At 40.0% G+C, this 23,381-nt stretch overlaps 1 protein-coding gene across 1 annotated transcript; it reads left to right on the top strand.

Annotated features, from left to right (window-relative positions):
* Positions 1–671: 671 nt before the first annotated feature.
* On the top strand, positions 672–22,136 carry LOC141994924 (alpha-N-acetylgalactosaminidase-like). The gene is made up of 9 exons (XM_074965448.1): positions 672–690; positions 1,414–1,491; positions 3,628–3,796; positions 6,207–6,381; positions 7,471–7,648; positions 11,263–11,357; positions 12,379–12,540; positions 16,029–16,226; positions 20,355–22,136. Exons 3-9 carry the CDS (start codon positions 3,642–3,644, stop codon positions 20,667–20,669), a joined length of 1,278 nt encoding a protein of 425 aa, XP_074821549.1. The 5' UTR covers positions 672–690; positions 1,414–1,491; positions 3,628–3,641; the 3' UTR covers positions 20,670–22,136.
* The last annotated feature ends 1,245 nt before the right edge of the window (positions 22,137–23,381 follow it).

Below are 23,381 nucleotides of genomic sequence, written 5' to 3'. Positions count from 1 at the left end.
GTTCATACAGTAGAGCAGGGGTGGCCAACCTGAGCCTGAGAAGGAGCCAGAATTTACCAATGTACATTGCCAAAGAGCCAAAGTAATACGTCAGCAGACCCCCATCAGCTTTCCCTCCCCCGCCACCCCGCTCCCAGCGCCTCCCGCCCACCAGCAGCCAATCAGCGCTTCCCCCTCCCTCCCCGCACCTCCCGTGCTGTTTCGTGGCATGCAGGAGGCTCAGGGTGGGGAAGAGAGGGGCGGAGGAGGAGCGAGGGCACGGCAGGCTCAGGGGAGGGGAGAGGTGGAGTGGTGGCAGGGCCTGTGGCAGAGCCAGGGGTTGAGCAGTGAGCACCCCCCAGCACATTGGAAAGTTGGCACCTGGAGCTCCAGCCCCGGAGTCAGTGCCTATACAAGGAGCTGCATATTAACTTCTGAAGCACTGCATGTGGCTCCGGAGCCACAGGTTGGCCACCCCTGCAGTTGAGGCTCATGTATTTAGCTCCAGAAGTCCCCAGTATGATCCTGCCCGCTAACGGCTGGGGTTTCTCAGTGTTACATATACATTAAGGAAATTCACATCAGTATAGTTAAACCACTACAAATCCCTAATTTAGGCATGCTGCACGAGCACAAGCTGGGGCTGACACCAGTAAATTGCCCTGATTCCAGTCCAGTGTGAAGGAATAGAAAATGGGAGCTTTTTGAGAGGTAAATGCAGACTGGAAGAGACACAAAGAGAGGGAAGATAGAGAGAAAAGAGGGTGAGCAAGAGAGAGAAACAATGGGCAGAATTAGCAGTAATCTGAAACTTGGTCAGATTTCCTTACTGAATGATCCTGAATATGACAACAAGGATGAATAGACCAATTTCTCTTCTTGAGGTACCCGGTTGCATATGAAGGTAACAGTTATCCTGTGTTTAGGGATTTCCTTTCCTTCAGAAGTGGGTCAGCATTCAGCCCTTAGAACCTCATTCTCTGTGGTACCATTACGCCAAGACAATTGCAGCCATAAAAGAGAGAATTAATGCAACTATGAGGGCTGGAATTAGATTATTGTGTTTAGTATTAGTTTCAGTTTCAGAGATACGGTTGGGGCCAACACACATGCTAGCACAATAGCCATTGGTGCTGGCACAGTTGGATCTTTGACTACTTATGCACTTTGATACTATCGTGATGGACACTGTAGAATCCCCCAAGATTGATAAAGGAATTTTTCCTCCTTTTCTGCTTCCTCCTAGGAGAGCAAATATGTCAGATGGAAAGCTGTTGGAATGTTCTATTGTACCTTCAGGGAGGGGGAGATCTTACACTAAATGTTACTTACTTAGTCCAGTAATATGAGATAAGTGATCCAATGAAATCAAAAGAATAAATTATGGAAGGCAGATCTGTGAATTAATTTTTTTTAATCTCCATTTAAAACAAGGGGGATCACATGTATCTTCTTTTCCTAATGAAGATCTGCCCAGGAACAGATCGGTCAGCCTGCCTGCTTTCGGTATAGGTGAGATACTTGATCATTAACTCTTCTATAACATTTGGATAATTATGATTTCTCTCTCACTTTTGATGCATCTAACTTACTTCTTGTGTAATTATAGTTCATGTGGCAACAGTAACAACTTTCATAGTTAAGAAAAAATGTTGTTGCAAGGAATTTTATTTTAAACAAAATGAGGAAGTTTCAGTTTGCATTGTTGCATGTTATACACAGTTTTAATCTGCCCATTTCTATTACAAGTTCTTGCTCTTCAATATAACTCATTAATAACATTTTACTATGCATAGCTGATAAAGTTGTATGTTTTATATGTGTATACGTATATGAACGGTTTCAGAGTAGCAGCTGTGTTAGTCTGTATTCGCAAAAAGAAAAGGAGTACTTGTGGCACCTTAGAGACTAACCAATTTATTTGAGCATAAGCTTTCGTGAGCTACAGCTCACTTCATCCGATGAAGTGAGCTGTAGCTCACGAAAGCTTATGCTCAAATACGTTGGTTAGTCTCTAAGGTGCCACAAGTACTCCTTTTCTTTTTACGTATATGAAATGCACCTACAGTAGAACCTCAGAGTTATGAATACCTCAGGAATTGAGGTTGTTTGTACCTCTGAAATGTTCGTAACTCTGAACAAAACATTATGGTTGTTCTTTCGAAAGTTTACAACTGAACAGTGACTTAATCCAGCTTTGAAACTTTACTATGCAGAAGAAAAACCCCCTCTTAATTTAAATGAAACAAGCATAGAAACAGTTTCTTTACCTTGTCAAATCTTTTTTTTTTTTTCGAAAAACTTTCCCTTTATTTTTAGTAGTTTACGTTTAACACAGTACTGTACTGTATTTGCTTTATTTATTTATTTACATATTTTGTCTCTGCTGCTGCTGATTGTATACTTCCAGTTCCAAATAAGGTGTGTGGTTGACCAATCAATTCATAACTCTGGTGCATGTAACTCTGAGGTTCTACTGTGTCTTTCAATCAATCAGTTTAGCACACTTCACAACAGAAGGGGCTAAGGAAAATTTTGGGCAAGAATACTGGGAGAAACGTGTGTTGTTATGTAGGGGCCTTTAATAACCCAATAGAGAAGAAAATCTGTTTTTAAATGCTCCTCCAATTAAGACTGCAATGTAGTTTTGATAGTACCAGACAGAGAGTAAAAGAAACACACAGAGAGATGTAGAAGGATGTCAATTACCCTTGCAGTTATTAGAAAAAGAATTTTTTTTCTTTTTATCAACCATTTCCTTCCAAAGTCAAACGTTCTGTAACATACAGAGTCCCAGGAATTATCTATGACTCTCTCTCTGTCTTTGCACTGATTCCATTTGTGCTCCAGAATCATTGGTGATAGCAATCCTACCCTGGGAGTAGGATTTGATTACTCATCATCTAAACTAGAGAAAGCAAAAGCAGTGAAGACCTGAGAGCAAGTGAGAAGTGTGAGATATTGTAACCAATCCCTTTCTTCAGCCTGATGCCACTTACATTAAAACAAATTTGGTATTGAAAATAGTTTACCCCAAAGGAGTTGCATATTTCGCATCTTCAACCTAAGGTAAGGTCCTTGCCCCAGGTCAGCCTTTGAATGGTAAGTGAAAGAGAGATCCACCAGCCAAAATTAAAACTGTATGTTGTATGCCGATATACATCTTTTAAGAAGCTTGTAGGAAAAAGCTATCCATGCAAGCTTTATATGCATTTTAATGGCAAACAAATGGCAATATAGTGTTTACTCAAAAGTAATATTGAAGGATTTACTGTATTAATATTTGGAAGAAGAGTTTGATCTCTGAACTGTGCAATTATATTTATCATGATGTATTCTCAATGTGATTAATGGGTTTTAGCTGCAAATTTCCTATTGGTAATTGAAGAGACAAATAAATCATTGTTCAAAGGTTTGGAAATGTCCCCCTGTATATTTAGATTTGTCCATGTTTAATCATGATCAGCCTTTGAAATCTTTTATTTTCTATGCCTTGGTGTCCCTGAGATACCTGGTTGCTAGGATCCCAGAAATACCTAAGACACAGATAACTAGCATTTAAGAACAAGTTAAATTGTAGGACTGTTTTTGAACAACAGATGTGCTAAAAGTGAAAATATTAATTGGATCCATTTTTCTGATTTATAGTTGTCCTGTTAATCATGTTGCTGCCTCCTCTGAGCATCCTGTTGGGATTGGCTGCCTGCTGTTCATCCTTAGATAATGGTTTACTAAGGACTCCACCAATGGGCTGGCTGCCTTGGGAACGTTTTAGATGCAATACCGATTGCAAAACTGATCCTGGAAACTGCATCAGGTGAGATAATTGATCAAGAATGGCTGTGAAAGAGTTCTAAATATCACAGTTAGGAAACTTCTCAAACTTTGTGCTAGAGTTAAGAGAATGTTGAACAAACTGTTCAGGTTTTGTCTGTTTTATCCCATATAAAAAAGACAAAGAAGACCAAAAGCATAGTGTTGGTACAAATATAATGTTACTACAACATTTGTGAGAGTGGTGCCTTCTTAGTAACACTTCTAATAATATTAAGTACATAGAATGTTGGTGGCTAGATGCCATGGTGATAGGGGTAATATAAGTGCCTATATAGATTTAGGTAAGATTTTAGGATAAGAATAAATCCAGGTTCGGTCAGTTACACTAGATTAGAAGAAGATTTTGAATAAAAAATTCTCAATTCACTTATTTTAATCAGCTTATTTACAAAAGAAATGTAATACTTTACTACTCAAAGGAGAAGAATGGTTGAATAGCTGTTGTAAGGTGGCCTCAAGTACAACAATTCTAGTCCTGCACCATTTACTGAAGGTTCTTATGTTTTTTCTTCCCCTTTTTTCATCTGAGTCTTTTGTTCAAATAATTCTTGTCAGATTTAGTTTTTCCTCCTTCCCCATTCTCTTATGAAGAGATGTTTATATTATTGTCCCAATTTTTATCCTTTAATCTTAAAATCTCATTTGTGGAAGCTTTCATGGACTTCCTAGATCATTGTGTTTCCCAGTCAGAAAAGTACTGAGACAAAACCAGAGTGTTTCACTGCTACCATTTTGGGAGGTGGCCAAAATTTGTCTAAAGAAGGAAGCTGGAAATTCTATATTTCTACAATAGGAAGGAAATAATGTTCATGTACACAACTAGAATCAGAACAGAATTAGCTAGGAAACATTGAGAGAACTCCCTCTACTGTTATATCTCAGAAATGTTATTGTTAAGAGCCTGCTTCAGATTAACGGAGGGAGAGAGTATTCGTCATTGTTTTGTATTAATAAATACAAGCAAAACAAGCTGAACTTTAGACTTGATACTAAAAAGGCTAAGTATGTAAAATGCTTAAGTGTATTAACATTGTTAAGATCGTAGTACTTTCCTATAATTCACAGAACAGGAAATGTTTTATGATCAACTTAGTAATGTTTGCACAGCAGTAGCCAAGGAGACAAATATTTTGGCTGCTTCTATAACCCTGACAAAGAACCTAGCTGAAGATGGAAATTTTTTGGCCAAGTCCCATTTTTTCAACCTGTTAAGTATATAAAAGAATGGTTGAAATTTAAAATGGAAGGTTTCTAAATCAAATGATTATAGGGCAGGCTACTATGAGATTACTATACCATATAATATAAATTAAATATAAAACTTCTGATTTCCAAAATGTTGGGGTGCAGGAGGGAGTATGGGGTGCTGGCTCTGGGAGGGGGGTCAGGTCTGGGACAGGGGGTTGGAGTTCAGGAGGGGGTATGTGGTGCTGGCTCTGAGAGGGAGGTCAGGACTGGGGCAGGGGTTCGGTGCAGGAGGGGGTTTGGGGTGCTGGCTCTGGGAGCGGGCTCATGTCTGGGCAGGGGTTGGGGTGCAGGAGGGGGTACAGGGTGCAGGAGAGGGGAAGGGGTGCTGGCTCCGGGAAGGGGCACAGGGTTGGGGCTTGGGGTGCTGGCTTCAGGAGGGGGCTGGGAGTTGGGATGCAACCTCCTGCCGAGCAACACTTACCTTTGGCGGCTCCCGGGTGGCAGTCGCAGCGAGGCTAAGGCAAGCTCCCTGCCTGCCCTAGCCCCACGCCACTCCCGGAAGGGGCCAATGCTTCCCTGCGGCCCCTGGGGGCGGGGGCTGCGGGCATGTGGCTCCGCGCACTGCCCCTCGCTGCAGGCACTGCCCCCGCAGCTCCCATTGGCCGTTCCCGGACAACGGGAGCTGTGGGGACAGTGCTTGAAGGCAGGAGCAGCACGCGGAGACCCCTGCCCCTCCATGCGGCCGCAGGGCTGTGCTGGTTGCTTCCAGGAGCGGCGTGGGGCCGGAGCAGGCAGGGAACCTGCCTTAGCAGCAGCCCTGCCACACCACCAGAGATCGGGATCAACTGGGAGAGTCTCTAGGATCGACCAGTTGATCGCAATCGATAGGTTGGTGATCACTGTTCTAGACTAAGGAGGGACAGGTTACTACATACCTGGAAGGGATACCTTTAAATAAAAGTTCAGGAGCTGGAAGAAGTAGTACAGGTGAACCAGAATTGAGCCATTTTCTCTGTGACTCAGTTCTGAATCAGTGGCCAGCCAGCAAGGTATGAAGTGGTATTGTTTGGTTGGAATTGCCATTTTTCTGAGGAGATGTAAGAGTGAGGTCCTGACCCTTTGAGGTCCCTGCAAACACATACAAATAAGCAAAATGTAACATTTCAACAATTTTGTTAATGCAATCTTCTGTTTTTTACCAGTGAGAACTTGATCAAAAGTATGGCAGACAAGATGGCAGAAGATGGATGGAAGGAGCTGGGTTACGAATATGTGAACCTTGATGACTGCTGGTCTGCAAAGGAAAGGGATTCCCAGGGCAGACTTCAGCCAGACCCAGATAGGTTTCCAAGTGGTATTAAAGCTCTTGCTGATTATGTAAGTTAAGTAAAATACATGTACTTAAACACTAGTTTCTCAATGTTGTATCTCAGATGTAGATGCTAAAAATGCAATTTTCTTTTGAATGTAGTTATTTAAAGAAATTGTTATTAGAAAAGGATACATATAACATACTGTAGAATTCACTTAAATGACAACTAATAAATGTCAAGCTACTTAGCTGGAAAAATTACAGGGAACAGCTTAATGGTAATACATGTAAATGATTCTACGCATATCTCTAAGGGAAATACATATTGGATTTTCATTGCACCTGCACATATGGATGATGATCAGTAGACACTTAGGGTTAATCAACTGTTATTCCTTAGGAATATATTAACATGCTCTGGGTTAGAATTGAAAGGAAGGTAGATATATTTACAAATGAGCAAAGATGCATTATTCTGTACAGTGGGTCAATTACACAATGTGGTTGTGTACAGTGGAACCCAGCAAGGCCCCAATCCTGCAGAGTTTCACATGTGCTTACCAGTTTACACATTTGGATAGTTCCACTGAAGTAAATAATAAGCATGTGTGTGTTTGAAGGATGGAGCCCTTAGTGTGTATTTGGAATGAGAGCCATATTTTGCAGAGAGGCAGGGAACTAATGGTTAGCACAGAGAACTGGGAGCCACAATTCCTGGTTTCTGTTCCTACTTGTACCACTTACTGTGTGGCCTAGGGTGAGTCACTTAACCGTTCTGTTTTGTTTCTACCAAATGTGTATAACAATGCTTATCTACATCCTAATCCTTGTGAACTGTTTTGAGATCCTTGCATGAAAGGCAACATATGAAAGGCCAAGTAATTCACCTTTTAACTATATTTTTCACCATGAATCCAAAGCGGCCATTACTACACAACAATCAGCTTTTTAGGACTCTGGTATGCAAAGGCTCTCAGAACATCATTACCAAAATAGGCAGAGATCTCACAAGAGAGCATCCAAGAGAAATCTAAATTCAGAAAAGTAATGGAGATGTTTAACAAACAGAAGAGAGATTTTGCATCAATGGGTACTAGAAGACAAATACACTGAAATCATAAACTAATCAGAATTACTTTCATTTGCTTTATCAGGTACATTCCAAAGGGCTGAAATTTGGAATTTATAGTGACATGGGTAACTACACCTGCAATGGTTACCCTGGGACCACACTGGACACCATTGATACAGATGCCAAAACATTTGCAGAATGGGAAGTTGACATGCTGAAGCTTGATGGCTGCTATTCCAACTCATCTGTTAAAGCAATAGGTTTGTTTCTTAGGGTTAATCTTTGAACAAGGGAAAGGCTGGCTCAGGAGTTTTGTTTTGTTTTATTTTTAAGTGAAGCTGCTTAAACTTGGATATCCCATTTTTTAAAAAGCCTGTGAAATCTTCAAGTTCTGTGAAGTAGTAAGTTTGCTTTTCATCGCTGTTTTTTCATCTCCAAATAATTTCTGTTTATATGTTTATTAGTTTTGGGTGAATCTGAATTTATACTCGTTAAGCTCAATATTGAGTTGTGATGTCTCATGATCTTGTTTTATCTGAATGAAGCTTCCTCTCATCCCCTTCATAAGCTTTTAGCTCATTTTAAGTAGCTACTCAAGAAACAGGATTCAAAATAAGGCCCTTGTTTTGCATTCCTTGAGCACCCAAACGTCCAACTGATGTCAACGGGATTGTGCCCCTCTCTTTCTGGGTCTGCTTCCCACTGCCACCCCATCTCTCCTCTCAGTCCCCTTCTCGTTTTCAATATAGCATTTTAATAGGAATATTGGTCATGTCAGCCCATCATATCTAATATCTTATCTCAAATTGCAGCCAATGAATGATGCTTCAGGTGAAAGATTTTAAAAACGCCACATAAGAGATCCTGAGCATCCTCAAAAGATGTGCAGTGAATCTCCCTATGTTTAAGTTCAGATCTGTAGCCTTAGCATAGTGTTCTAATGCTTGTGGCTCAGTAAGTTTTAAAAGTCATCAATTTGTTCAACCAAATTCATCTTATTAAACAAAGCAAAGATACGAGTCCTCAGTGAGAATGCTGGCCTGCTTGCCAAGTTGTAAAAGTCAACCCTTTGTGCTGAAGCCCTGTTCAAAAAGTGTTATCAAAGGCTTTTGGTTCTTTTAAGACAACAGAAAAATATGTTTTTTTCCACTCAGTGATAACACAGAATGGATGAAGGGATTTCGCTACAGCTCCAAAAATATAAATAAAAAAGTTTGGGGGCAAATGTGAAGCATTGAATATTTTTGTCTGTTAAGGTACTGTTGTATTAATCTTGATGGAGTAAATATGTCCGGAGTGTCAAGTGTGTTAACAGGACTCTGTCACTGTCCAACATTAACAGTTAACATAGTTTGAGGTTTTGGAATACAGAGACCTCAACCTGCCTAGTACCGTGACAAACACACCAATAAAATCTTTTTAACCTTTTATTAAAGGTTAACAAAAAGAAGGAACACAGTTATGTAAACTATTAAATAACCCTTTTATTTTAACAATATCCCTTATTCCCTTTAGCTGTAGAGTTATTAAAAGAAAAAAAAACAGTTTGAAAGTCTTTTAGTTAAAACTGTCCTTTTAGGGAAACAAGAGAAAGTTAGTTGAGATGGGCTGGAGCTGTTGTTGTTAAAGTCAGATCCCATTTTCTAAAAAACAGAATAAAACAAACACACACAAAAGGGGTGAGAAAAGAACAGGAAAGGCAGAAAATGCAGCTTCTGGCCCTGGTGTTGACTCTCACTTGCTACCTCACTCCTAGAGAAACACAGGCATGGCAAATGTCTAGTTAGCCACTTTGTGACCTGGCAAGCTTGTACCAGCATCAGCCTGTTTACTGCATTGCTTTTCACCTGCCTCTTTGGTCACAGGCTTATAGCAGTGTTGCACAATATATGGTCTTGGCCAGATAAGCCACACTTTTATTAAACAGATGGCAAAAGAAGGAGGATAGGAAAGAGAAGATACAAGGGATATGGACAGAGTGACAAAGCCTCACATCCCAGGTAATATTTAGGATTTAGTTAGTGTAGGTGGTGATGTCCTTTGGGTCCCTCTCTCTCTGGCCCTGTCTCATCAGGATCTCCGTCAGGATTAGAACAACGAAGAACCAGTGGTGTAACAGTAAAAAGAAAAGGAGTACTTGTGGCACCTTAGAGACTAACCAATTTATTTGAGCATAAGCTTTCGTGAGCTACATCGATGAAGTGAGCTGTAGCTCACGAAAGCTTATGCTCAAATAAATTGGTTAGTCTCTAAGGTGCCACAAGTACTCCTTTTCTTTTTGTGAATACAGACTAACACGGCTGTTACTCTGAAACCTGGTGTAACAGTGAATCCCAGGGTTCCAGGAGAAAGCCTTGATGGTAAAGCTTGCTTCTTCCAGTCCTCTCATCTCCCAGTCACCAGTGGTTGTTAGTCTGCAGGCAGTTTTTCCCCCAAAGTCTTTTCTTTTAAAAAGATAGTGAAAGGTGAAATAGCCCATCCCCTTATTATTTTGTCCATCAATCAGGCATAATTTCTGACACCAGTTTTGGTCCATTGATTTCCAGTTACACACCTCTCTTGTTTGCAAGGCTTGTTCTTAACACAGTCCTTGGATTATATCAGTGTAAGTGTTTTTGTTTTGACTAACACAGTTTGTCTGCCTTTTGCATCTTTTCCCAGCACCATTTATTGTTACAGTAGAACCTCAGAGTTACGAACCCCTTAGGAATGGAGGTTGTTCATAACTTTGAAATGTCCGTAACTCTAAACAAAATGTTATGGTTGTTCTTTCAAAAGTTTACAACTGAACATTGACTTAATACAGTTTTGAGACATTACTATGCAGAAGAAAAATGCTGCTTTCCCTTTATTTGATTAGTAGTTTACTTTTAACACAGTACTATACTGTATTTGCTTTTGTTGTTGTTGTCTCTGCTGCTGCCTGATTGTGTACTACCAGTTCCAAATGAGGTGTGTGGTTGACTGGTCAGTTCATAACTCTGGTGTTCCTAACTCTGAGGTTCTACCGTATATGTTGTTGTTATGACATTATGAACTTTCGCTTCTTACAATTGAGCTCACAGTTCGAGTAAGTTTGGAGGCCAAATTATTACAACAGTACATTTTGTATAAAGTTTTATAAGCAAAAGAAAATAGACGTTACAAAGCCAACTGTTTTGAAACCTACGTTCTGTATGTATACACTGAGTGCTAATGGAGACTGTTTTTAAAATTGTGACTGATTTGTTTTAAACAGGTGAGTCTCAGATAGGGTAAAGAGGACTCTGCTCCCAGACTGTTATAGTAGGTGCTTAGCAATTAAAGATACTGAGGGGGCAAGATCCTGTACTTGTAGCACCTCTTTTCCCAAAAACTTATTCGCATGTGTAAGAGTTTTCAGGAACATAATCTCTTCAAGATGTTCAGTTTTCTGCTGGTCTAAAGAAGGAGAGTCCTTGGTTCTTTCCCAAACCCAGACTTCCTTAATGACAACACAGTACAATACTACTATGCCATTCAGCTCTTTTCTTAAACACTGGTTCAGAACTATAAGATTATTCCAATCCCACATCTATTTTGGAAAAAATCTGCCTGTTGCTGAATAACTTGAAAACAGGAATATACAAAAAATGTTTTTTCTTACATCTGCAGAAACAGTCAATTTTGGGCAGGCTTGCTCATAAATTGTAACTATAAGATCTTTGTAAAGGAAACCTTTAATTAGCCATGTTCCATATATAATTCACATTCCATATGTAATTCACCAAAGAAGAGACTCCTCTCTTATCTTTGTAAAACAATAGCAAGTGGAAAAAACTAGAACACTATTACTGTTGTTATGTAATATGTTAATATTGCCTTGCATTACAACCCAATGCTCAATTTTGTTTAGGCTACCCAAAGATGAGCATTGCTCTGAATAAAACAGGAAGACCCATCGCTTACTCATGTAGCTGGCCAGCCTATGAAGGAGGGCTTCCCCCAAAGGTATCTCCACTGTCTGATTTTATATTATTACTCTTTAGCTGACAGTATTTAGCTAACTGGGAGCTCTTGACAAATGGCTGGAACTTATTTGAATGAACTGCACACCAGCCAGGCAAGTCCTATTCTATTCCATTCATTTCTGCGTACTGGCACCACCGTGTTAGATGAACAACCTCACTGCACTAATGAAATACCAAAGTCTTCCGCTTTTCAGATGCTTATAGAAGAAAGCTGTACATCGTAGATACCAATCTCTCCTATTCAGATTATGGGTATGACATCTGAAAATAAAAGAGTATGGCAAAGGCGTCTGCTCGTCTCTGTTTTCAAATGGCAACTAAACCACTGTCTTAAAATCAGTTGTTCTTCCTTTGGAAAAAAACTGTTGGAGAACGACACAGATATATGTTCTGTGCTAGGGAACATTTTACTCCTTTAGAAATTTAGAAAACCCTGTTTGCTTTTCTGGAGACCAATTCAGCTTATTTGTTTTTTAAAATGTTTTTATATCAATACCTTTCTGAATTTGGTGATGGAAAATACCACTTAAATATAGTATAAACTGTAACAAAACAGTATTTATATACACTGTCCTTCCCACCTACTTTTGTTTGTCTGAGAGCTCATAACATGATATTTAACAACCTGGTATTTCCAGTTCTGAAGCCTAGCGATCCAGTTAATTTTGCACCAGATTATTGTATCACAATGGGGAGAGTCGGCTTCTGCTATTGCAGACCCACCACTCAGCAATTAGTGTTGGTAGGAAAGCAGCAGAAGAATAAGAGGGGGGATGAGGAAGGGAGGGAAGAGGGAGAACAGGAGGTAGCCGAGAATGGGAGCTATTGAAGTTGCTTAGAGATTTATAATGGCAGTAGCAGTCCTGGCACAGGAAACAGGTCAAAGGTGCAGAATAAATGTAGTTTATGCAATGGCTGTAGAAATAAAATAATTTATTTCATTGATGTGATGATCACATGTGTATTATACATATAAATATATTACTTATGGGTTTTTTTAGGTAAATTATACTGTACTTGGTGAAATTTGTAACCTCTGGAGAAATTTTGGTGACATCCAGGATTCCTGGGAGAGCGTTGTAAATATTATTGAGTGGTATGGAAATAACCAGGATAAACTGCAACCTGCAGCTGGCCCAGGAAGATGGAATGATCCAGATATGGTGATGTTATCTTTTTAATATTTTGTTCTATGTTGAAATTTAAATAGATCCTGATAAAACGATAATTTAGTAAGACTTTCTAAAAGACAGCCGTGAACAGCCAATGGACAAGACTGATACTATGCACCTGTGCATAGAAAACATGTCCAGCAGTTAGAGCAGGGGACAGAGTCAGAAATCTTGGGTTCTACTCCTGCCTCCGTCACTGACTCACTGCAGCATTCTTTTTATCGCAACTTAACCATCTTCAAAATGGTATAATACCTTTAGAGGTATTTATAGCATGAGATGAGTATAGAGATTTAGTGGCAACTCAGTAATTAAGATTGCACTGTCTTTGCATTTAAATCTGATATAGACAGTGTTCACATTTAACTATCTCAGGGGAAAAAAATTCAGCTAGAAATTACACATGGATCTCAAGCCAAAATGGTATTTAACCTTAACTCAGAATGTCCTATTAAACATTTTATAACTAATGTTCTAATATTTTTGGTTTAAATCAGTAGGTACATATTTACTACCTTAACTTTTTTTCTAGGAATTAATGTTTGTAAAATGCCTTGAGATCATCTAGTGAAAAATGTTCTACATGAATGCCAAATATTAATGTGGTAAAAAAGCTTTTCTTACTAAAATTATAATGCCTCATCACTGGGGCCCTTGGGTTACCTATATTAAAAATAAATATCTAACATAATAGCCATCCCCTTGTTAGCCACCCCAGCCACCGGGTGGAAAATCCGTTTTTAGTTTTTTCTTGAGATCAAACAGATATTTGTTCAGGAAGATGAACTTTGCAGGATGCTCTCAGTACCAGCAAAGTTGGAATAAGTTACAGCTGGGGAGCTTCCATGGTGACTGTCTTGCCTCCTGTTCTTAAGAGTTCAAATCAAGGAAATGTCAACAAGAGCTCTTCAGTTTCTCATCCAACTGGATAGGACAAGCACCATTCTTTCAGGTTGCAACTCTCAAAATTAGATAGTGCTTCAGAAATTTTAAAATCCAGTAATTTAAATTTCACCTGTCAGCAGAATGAAAACCAGTGTAGTGAATGGAGCACTGGTGTAATTTACTCACACTAACCCACTCCACAGCACATTCAGCACTGGTAAAGCACCAAGTGGCCTTCAAGGAAATTCCTGAGTAAAGCACATTGCAGTCTGACCAAGGTGTGGAACACCGTAGCCGGCGATGCATAATAAAGAAAGACTGCAACTTTTTTGTTAAATCTTGGCCCATGGTAAGGCCTCTTTGTGCCACTGGAATGTAGCATAGAAACCTTAAAAGTTTCTTTAAATGGATAGCAGAGGATTGTCTTGTCATGGAAGAATCTTCAGATGATTTAGGGCTGGCTACACTGGCTCTTTATCATCCTTCCCAGCCTAGGGAGTAGGGCTGGAGCATGCTGCACTTCAACAATCCCAAGAGACCGTTACTAGCTGGAGCAGGTCTCACGCTAATCTAATTTGCACTGAAGGACAGTTCAGCCCCTAGCCAGCTCCAGGATGAAGGTACTTTTGCTGCCTCCTCTCAGCGGTGCTGAACTCTGCTTTGTTGCTGCTGGGGATTTAGCCCCAAATACGTAGTGGAGACCTCCACATTGTGCAGCAAAGGCCCCAAATTCATAGCACTTACTGTTTGACTATGAAAACATACAGCTGGATTGTTATACCACCAAAGTGATTTATACTTTGCAGTTTACTTACTGCAATACTTTACCAGTCTCTGTTCCATCATAACAATAAAAAAAAAGCCCACAGCATTTGGTAATGGTTTACCAGAGGTTTTCCAGAGGTTTCCTGCAGTTCAGTGCTTAGCATTCAGGAGCTGCCAAGCCTCCTGGTTTATTGGGCTTCCACTTCAAGTTGTCCCTATAAGTAGCTTGAGGGCATTGTTTTTGCCTTCCTTTATTAAATCCAACTAGAATGTTAAGCCCAAGGACTGGCTGCCAGACAGCTGTTCTGGTGGGCCTGGGGTTGGCCATGGCAGCTGCTACAGCTGCCGTGGGGCTGGCCGCCGATCAGCTGTTCCAGCAGCCACTGCTCTGGAAGCCTTGAGGCTGACAGCTGCTCCAGCCCTGCCCCAGAAGAAGTCAGGGAGGTCCCAGAAAGTAACAGAATTCTTGACCTCTGTGACAGAATCCTACCTTAATTATAATCAGCATGCCAATGGCACAAAAGTACAAAATGCTTCATGATCTCCTCAAGTTGTGACACAAACATGTTTAAGAGGAAGGGTGGCAAAATGGAGCCATGTGTGACCCTGGCTGGGAACACGCTTGAGGTAGCCAAGAAGGCTAACAGCATTTTGGGCTGTATAAGTAGGGGCATTGCCAGCAGATCAAGGGACGTGATCATTCCCCTCTATTTGGCTTTGGTGAGGCCTCATCTGGAGTACTGTGTCCAGTTTTGTAGTCCCCACACTACAAGAAGGATGTGAAAAAATTGGAAAGAGTCCAGCAGAGGGCAACAAAAATTATTAGGGGGCTAGAGCACATGACTTATGAGGAGAGGCTGAGGGAACTGGGATTTAGTCTGCAGAAGAGAAGAATGAGGGGGGATTTGATAGCTGCTTTCAACTACCTGAAAGGGCGTTCCAAAGAGGATGGATCTAGTCTGTTCTCAGTGGTACCAGATGACAGAACAAGGAATAATGGTCTCAAGTTGCAGTGGGGGAGGTTTAGGTTGGATATTAGGAAAACCTTTTTCACTAGGAGGGTGGTAAAGCACTGGAAGGGGTTACCTAGGGAGGTGGTGGAATCTCCTTCCTTAGAGGTTTTAAGGTCAGGCTTGACAAAGCCCTGACTGGGATAATTTAGTTGGGGATTAGTCCTGCTTTGAGCAGGGGGTTGGACTAGATGGCCTCCTGAGGTCCCTTCCAACCCTGATATTCTATGATTCTAGATGCATAATTAATTACCAAAAACTGCTCTCCAAAATAGCCTAGTGGAAAAATATTGGTAAATATTTAAACAAATATATTACAGTCAAAGGGAGGCAATTAAGGTAGCCTTTCAAAATCTGAATCGCTCACTCACCCTGGGCGTGTAAAGGCAGACAAGTACATTTTATAGCTGGGCTGTTAAATTTAAGATAATTTTGCAAGTCTGCACAGAGGTATTATGGAAACAGGATTTTGTCATGAAGGAAAAGATATGGTTCATTCTGAAATTGAATTAAGGCTGTAAACATTTTGGGTCAAATGTTGTATAAAAGACAATATAAGTAACAGTCCAGTTCTGTAAGCTTTCAACTATTAACTTCAGTAAGATTTCTGCACATACAGATTTTGCAGGATCATGTGCTAAATTGTAATGTAGTTGGCTTTTGGTGTACATTTTCATTCTTTTAAGAGTGTCACATTTGCAGTAACCCCTAAGAGCCCATGTCATGTGCCAGGACACTGGGATCTTCGTTTGTGATTAGGGCTCCTAGACGCTACTACAATACAGACAGTTTCATTTAACAGTATCTGATTTATTTCAGCTGATTATTGGTAACTTTGGCCTGAGTTATGAGCAGTCAAAAGTACAGATGGCATTGTGGGCAATCCTGGCAGCCCCTCTCTTTATGTCCAGTGATTTAAGGACAATTTCTGAGGATGCCAAGTACATCTTGCAAAACAAGCTGTTGATTTATATAAACCAAGATTCTCTGGGGATTCAGGGACAGCGCATTATACAGGTACCCAGTTTGCTAGTTGTCTATTCTCTATGTTTTTTGTTTGTTTGTTGTTTTTAAAGGATGGTTCTGCTATGCCTCATCACCAAGCTCTGCCAGAAACTCACACTTAGCAATATGAACTTTATCTTATTTTTTCCCAAGAAAGGAAGCTTCAGAATTTTTCCTTTTTAAAACAGCCTTTCTAGTCCTTTGGTAATAAACTTATGTAGTAGTGATTTGTTTTTAATCACTTATTTAATGTTGCTGGAAAGGTTGAGGAAAGTTAATCTACACACTCTTATTATTAATTACTTTTCCTGCCACACTTTCTTCCCCCTCCCTTTCTGCATACATAGGTTACACATTCATTGGATACATATGAATGGAATTTACACCCATTTTCTGACCATAAGTAACTTACACTGCTAATTACGTCACTAGTGAATTTGGCCAAGACACTTCCACAGGAGTTGCACCAGCTTACATCCAGTCTGGATTGTGTTAGGCTTTTTTTCATTCTATCAGTTTCTGTGCTGATGTGTACAGCCGTTTAGGCTTCATATAATGTTTTCCTTTCTGGGAGGCTGAGAACATCACTCCATTCAGTATCAATTTGGATTCAAGAACAGTGTAATTCATGTGGCAATTTATTGAGTTTCTCTGCCTCTGCTTCCAAGTAACTTTTGTCCTTATTTGTTTCACTTTCCTCTAGGATCTGCGGGTTGATCACAGTATATGCTTAGAGTGCTCTCAGGCTCTAGAGAGAGTCCCAAGACTCTCAAAAGATGGATGGGGGAAAGTTGGTCAGTTCATTTTACCATCATATATAGTATGAGCATCTGAACTCTGCTCCACACATAAAATGGGAAAACTAGTATTTTATAGCATAACCATCAGCAACTGCTGCTATGGTACATACTCTTTACCTCTGCCTATGTTGGTCTCTACCTACGCATCCTGCCATAATGGTAAAACTACAATTGTTTCAGGATTACCACATTACTGAGATGTCTCAATCTCTTAATAGTTACACAAAGCAAAATATGTGTACGTTCTAGCCCTGTCAATTTCAAGAGTTGATTTTGTTAAACACACAAATGTTCTCTCTTCAGGGTGAAAAAGTATCTGGAAACTTACTATAATCTTACTAGATGCAGTGTCACATGGTGTTCCTAATTAAGTAAACAATCTCACTGACATCAATAGAGTTGACACAGTGGTGTTACATGGATGCAGTAGAATGGAATTACACAATCTTTAGCTGCTGAAAAATGCCACCCATCCGCATCAACGGGTGGGAGAAATTGATGGGGCTGGCAGTGAAAGGGGGACAGTCCCAGTAGCAATGGAGGGAGACGCTTCCCAAGGGACAATAGGTAGCTCCTCCCACTGGGAGTTTCTGGCACCCATTGACCAGTTGGGAAAGAGGGGTGTTGACTGGCCAGCATTCCTCATCTCCCACAATTTAGCGCAGTGCAGGGACCACATGGAGCCTCTTTCAGCTCCATTCCAGCAGCCCACCCTACCCACCCAAAATGAGATTGGGAACCCAGCCTGACAGATGCCGCAGGTCTAGCCGATTACCTGTTCAGGAGGTCAGGAAGGAATTTTTTTCCCCCACAGGTCAATTGGCAGAGGACCAGAGAGTTTTTTGCCTTCCTCGGAGCATCTTCAAGCCATAGTGGGTTAAGTAGGAATGCATTTAGTTCCTAACTGTGGTATTGGTTATTCATCACAACTTACAGCCGGTTTCCAGTGCAGTTAAGAGAATAAAATGAATGGCTCTGAGAGATGAGAGACCTGAGATTTTGGTGATGGGCCTTGGGCTCATATAAGGTGAGACCATGTGGCCTTTGTAGCCAATGTCATACCTAGTGGCTTTCCCAGGCTGATGTCTCCACCCTGTTGCACTCTCTATCCCCAAATATTGCATATGATAGGATAACGCTATGAGGTTTGAAGAGAAACTTCCCAAGAGCAGACAAATTCCTAACTATTTAAGCCAAATTCTTCTCTTGGTAATGTTAGTGCAACTGCACTAGAGTTACACATCTGTCTTGCTGACTGTGCAAGAACTATGCTGAGCTTTTCCTAACTGCAAGCTACGCTCTCTGATATCTGTGCCCTGATTGAGCTGTAGGAATAATAAAATGCATCTGCTAAATTTAAAAGTAACTGTGCCATTCTGCTGGAGCTTTTCATGTAGAGCACCTTTGCTTTCAGGAGATAGAGATTTGGAGCTGCTTATTTGCATAAGTAAAAGGAGGCTCTTGAGTCTTGTCATTTTTTCTACCTATTAGGGAACCTGCATCGTTCTAAACAAAAGTATCAGCAGCAAACCTTCTAGACAACACTCCAGCTGCTCATCAGATAGAAGATGTAGGGCTTTAACAGCAGAGTACAACAGAATATAGGGCAGAATTTGGTTCTGACGGTCTGGAATGACAAATTAATTTAGAAGCCTAGAATCACATCAAGAAAAATGTCTTATGTGATAGTTTGAATGAGACACTGGATAAATAGGACCCATGTGTAAAAAGAGATTAGAAGTAAGCAGAACTTTTGATCGTTTTACTCACTATGGAAAATTATTTAGAATTGCTGGAAAGGTGGGTAATCATATAATTGACAACAGCGGATGAAGTGAAAGTATAAACATTCTTACAACTTAAATACAGAATTGTATCTACGCTGTAGCTGCACAGGCACAAAGCAGAACCAAGGAACTTCATACAACTGGCACATTGTTACAATTTTTTCTTGACACTTAACAGCATTGGAATAGATACAGGCTCTAGGGTAATGGAAATTCCCCCCTCCCCCCAGGTAAAAAACTTACTTGTAGCACTCAAATTGAAGTAATCTATTTCCCCTATTTTTAGCAATTTTCTAGTTCTACAAAGGCAATAAAACTTTTTAAATGTAGAAAAAGCAGGATCATTATGTAAGATAGTTGCAAAAAATGTGCACAAAACCAGCACTGATGCTGTTTCAAAATATAGTAGATGCACAAAATCAGCAACACTAGAAATGAATACTAGAGCATGCACGCATCCAGCACCAACACCTACTGATTGGGAGAACATTTGGGTCAACCTGGACAACATATAAAGATCTGTGTGTGCCATTCAGTTCTTTCACAAAGCTATCTGGCCCTGGCTTCAAGTTTTAAAGGCTAGTCTGTCAGAATCAGAGATCATTTACTCATTTTACTACATTGCACCTTCACTTATTCTGGGAGAAAGTTATAGATTATTCCCCCCCAAAAGATGCTCTTTATTAATAAGCGTAAGTGTCCATCACAGAACAAAATTCACAAGATTATAAAAAAGATATATTGATAACATCTTGCTTACATTTTTAAAACACCTGGAAAAGTCAGCATTTTGATCCCTGTGTATCTTCCATTGTTACGTAAAAATGTGAGCAGATTTATGCTCCCCAACACAGCAAGATGTAATATTTTCTTAAGACAGTCTCATTTGGCTGTAGGAGGTCTACTTATTGTAAGATGTTCAGGGCAAGCACTTGTCTACAGTACCTAAGGGTATGTCTACACAGCAATAAAATACCAGCCACTGGCCCTTGTCAGCTGACTTGGGCTTGCAGGGTTCAGGCTGAGGGGCTATAAAATTGCAGTGTAGACATTGAGCTCTGAGACCCCATGAGGGAGGAGGGATCCAGAGCCTGGGCTCTAGCCCAAGCCCAAACATCTACCCTGCAATTTTATAGCCCTAAGAGCCTGAGTCAACTGACATGGGCCAGCCACAGGTGTTCTACTGCAGCGTAGATGTACCCTTAGATACTTTTAGTTGCAGTATAAGTAACATCTGGAATCCAGTGAACCCCTAAAGCAGCACCTCTCACTTCTGTTCTCTGAGGGAATTAATAGCTAAGAGAGAGAGCCCATATTTTGTTCATCTGCATCAGGTCTGTACCCCCCATCACATCCGTTTCACAGGGCTTTCACTCAGCTTAAGTGCAAACTAATAGTAGTGCTACTTTTAAGTTAATTATATAGTGGTGACCGTTTCTGTGAATAGTATTGTAAACACAAAGGGATGTGTGTGACTTCCATGGATCCAGTTTCAGAAATGATGATGTAAGGACAATGAAAATGAATCCCCACCATATTCTTCTATTTGACAGAGCCGTCATTTTGAAGTATGGAAGAGAATCCTGTTCAACGGACAGTTTGCCGTAGCAGTGATGAACAATGGCACGGATGGCATGCCAAGACCTTTCACAACCAGTTTTGCACTACTGGGTATCCTGGATTGCAAGGAGGGATACAAGATATATAATGTTTTGGAACAAATGTTCTTAGGAGATTTTGCACTCGATACAACTATTAACATAGAAGTTACTCCAACGGGTGTAGTCTTGCTGTTTCTCAGGCCTTTGTGTTCTGTCACCTACTTTACAAAACCAATCCTGAGAACCCAAGCACTTGAACTGCAATAAAGAGTGTTAACTAGGGTAATTACAATGGAGTTCACTGTGGATGGGAGCAAAGGTACAGGAGCTTTGAATCAGAGATATTTAGTATCAGGTGCATTATCTAAAATACATTTGAAATGGCTGTCATCTTTCAACTAGCACTAGACAAATGAGATCTTGAAGCTGCTTGAACTGCTATTGTGGGTTCTATATTAGCATATACCCAGAGGAATATGTTGAGGTTGAGCCTGCAGAAGGGAAGAAAAACAGCACTTTCAAATAGTACAAAACCAAGTGGCTGATCTTTGTTTTTTCAGGAACATCTTGTTTTAAAGATGAGATTTCTCTTTGTACAAAAAAAACCACCACATTGAATGCTACAGACCTTTCCTTTGATCTCCCCACATATAGATGGTACATATAACTTTATGTAGAGAGATCGCAAAGGCGGTCAGACCTGAAATACACTGTTCTCTCCTTTCCTCTCACCCGTTTTTTTTCCTTAAGTGAGTTTGTTGCAGAATGTTCCCCAACTGATAGTGAAATTACGTGCTTCATAATTAAGGCTGCAGTCCAGTTGGGGCTAAATAAGCACAGGTGGTTCCTATTAAAATGAGCCACATATGTGCAGCCAGAGGAAGAACGTAGTCCTTAAACTTTTGGCCCTTTTGCCACGTGACCCAAACAAAACAAACCTAAGATGCTCGGGTTTTGCTGCAACATGTATTTACGTAACAAAATGTGACATTTGCACCTCCATAGTCTCCCTTCCTGCCAGCTCCATACTCGTGAGCCAAGAAAACACAGGGATGGACAGGCAGTTTAAGACTTTGCAGACCTTTTTCTGGAGCACTGGTATTTATGGAGTTTTGTTAATAACAGGGTATTTAGAATACAAGTTGTTTGGGTGTTTGGCAGTGGGACGGGCTTTGCATTCTTTTTTGGGCCTGTCAACTTCCACAGAGCATCTTTAAAAAAAAAAAAATTACAGCATTATTATTCTCTGTATAATAAACTGAAAGTCAACATGCTCTAGTGGCCTGAAAACATGGGATTGAGAACCAGGAATTTCTTACCACTGCTTTGCCCCCGGACATGCTTTGTGGCCTCAACTGATCTGTGCCTCAGTTTCCACCTCTGTAAAATATAGTTCTGAATGCTTTCCTACCTCACAGGATTGTAGTGAGGACTGATTTGTTTTCAGGTAAATTAAAATGCACTTTCTCTGTAACGTTTTGACACTTAGGCTTTTGATAAGTTAATTTTATGCATTTCCCCTTCAGTTACTCCAGAGTCAATAGCGTAGTACTGGTTTAGTGAGGGAAGAATCTGGCTTATAGTAATTATTACTCGTATCTATTCATTCATGTCTAAAAGTTTCACTAGTAGTCAGTTTAGATATTTTAATTTTCATCTTACTGACATTTCATCTTGTTATACTTAGGGTCAAGGAACCCCTTTTTTATTGTTCAACTGTAAATCAACAAACCTGGTAATGAAAAATTATAATTATTTTGAATGGAATGAATAAAGCATTCTTAAAGCAGTGAGGTCACTTCTCAGAATTCATTCATTTAAAAAGAAACTGAACTTAAAGTAGTGATGTTTAATGCATGAAAATTAAATATTGTTCCAATCATCAGAATGTGTGTGAAATACATTTACAGTAATGTGGATGAGAGTACTTAAAACCACTTATAAACACAACCTTAGCTCACGTATTTTATTATTTAGTGCATGGTATAAATACTGCTTTCTTTTTAAATTAAGATTCTTATAGCAAAAGAAAAAAACAATAGTGTCTCTGATTGGGAAAAAAGTTTTAAAATAATCAGCGATCTATTATGGAAAGTTAGGGTAACTGCTAACTCCATACAGATATGGATAAAACTTTCAGTACAATAGTTATTCACTTCAGCTTTCAGCGTGTTCTTCACCCAAAAGATTTTAGTTGAAATGTTTGAGATTGTTAGTTTTACCTTTATTGTGGAAATGTGACACCACTGGTCTCTCATACCAAAGATCAGTTGCTAGAATTAAAGAAGGAAAGAGGAAGATTTAACTTTAGAACTTGGGCTTCAGACCATTTACTTTGAGTTGATTCAATCTATATGGCCAATTACAGCACTTATGTAAATGGTCACAACTGCTTTGAAGATAATGGAGCTCTACCCATATACTCAGGGGGTGAATTTGATATTCTGTATCCTATCTAAAAACCAAGATAGAGATTGAGAAGGCTAATAAATAGCACCCTCTGTTGGGAGGGTAGAGTGGGAAACCCAGTCCCAAGTCCATCCAATTTAGTTTTAATAAGTTTTTGTCTTTAATACAATTTCAGAATAGAATTATTGATAATTGGGTCTGGACGTCCAGACACAAGTGACAACAGATAAGACTGAATAGGTAAATGGACCCAACTTATTGTATCCTGGGATGCCAAGAAGTCCTTCCTTCCTTCCTCCATGATGGTCATCGCTTCCCCTCATCTCCTGGTCTGGTCCTTCAGTCCTATACTTGAGTTTCTGATGTAGCATTTCTCCAGTTTTGGTCGCATTTTCACTTGGATTCTTAAACCTTTTAACATTCCCAATTTTCCTCCAACCACCATTCAACACATTACTTATTGATTTTTACCTAACCTACATGTTACGCATACACAAGCTTCAGTTACCCTGTATCTACATTTTTACTGCTGAATTTGTAGTTTCTGGATCACATTACCCTGGGTCATCC

The sequence above is a fragment of the Natator depressus genome, chromosome 10, assembly GCF_965152275.1.
Source record: "Natator depressus isolate rNatDep1 chromosome 10, rNatDep2.hap1, whole genome shotgun sequence".
Classification (NCBI taxonomy): Eukaryota; Metazoa; Chordata; order Testudines; family Cheloniidae; genus Natator; species Natator depressus.
This window is presented reverse-complemented; position numbering and strand designations above follow the sequence as displayed.

Coding starts and splice junctions, on each gene's coding strand:
- LOC141994924 (XM_074965448.1), top strand. CDS start 3,642: ATGTTGCTGCCTCCTCTGAGCATCCTGTTGGGATTGGCTGCCTGCTGT. Junction 3,797..6,206: donor GATCCTGGAAACTGCATCAG/GTGAGATAATTG, acceptor GTTTTTTACCAG/TGAGAACTTGATCAAAAGTA. Junction 11,358..12,378: donor AAGGAGGGCTTCCCCCAAAG/GTATCTCCACTG, acceptor GGGTTTTTTTAG/GTAAATTATACTGTACTTGG.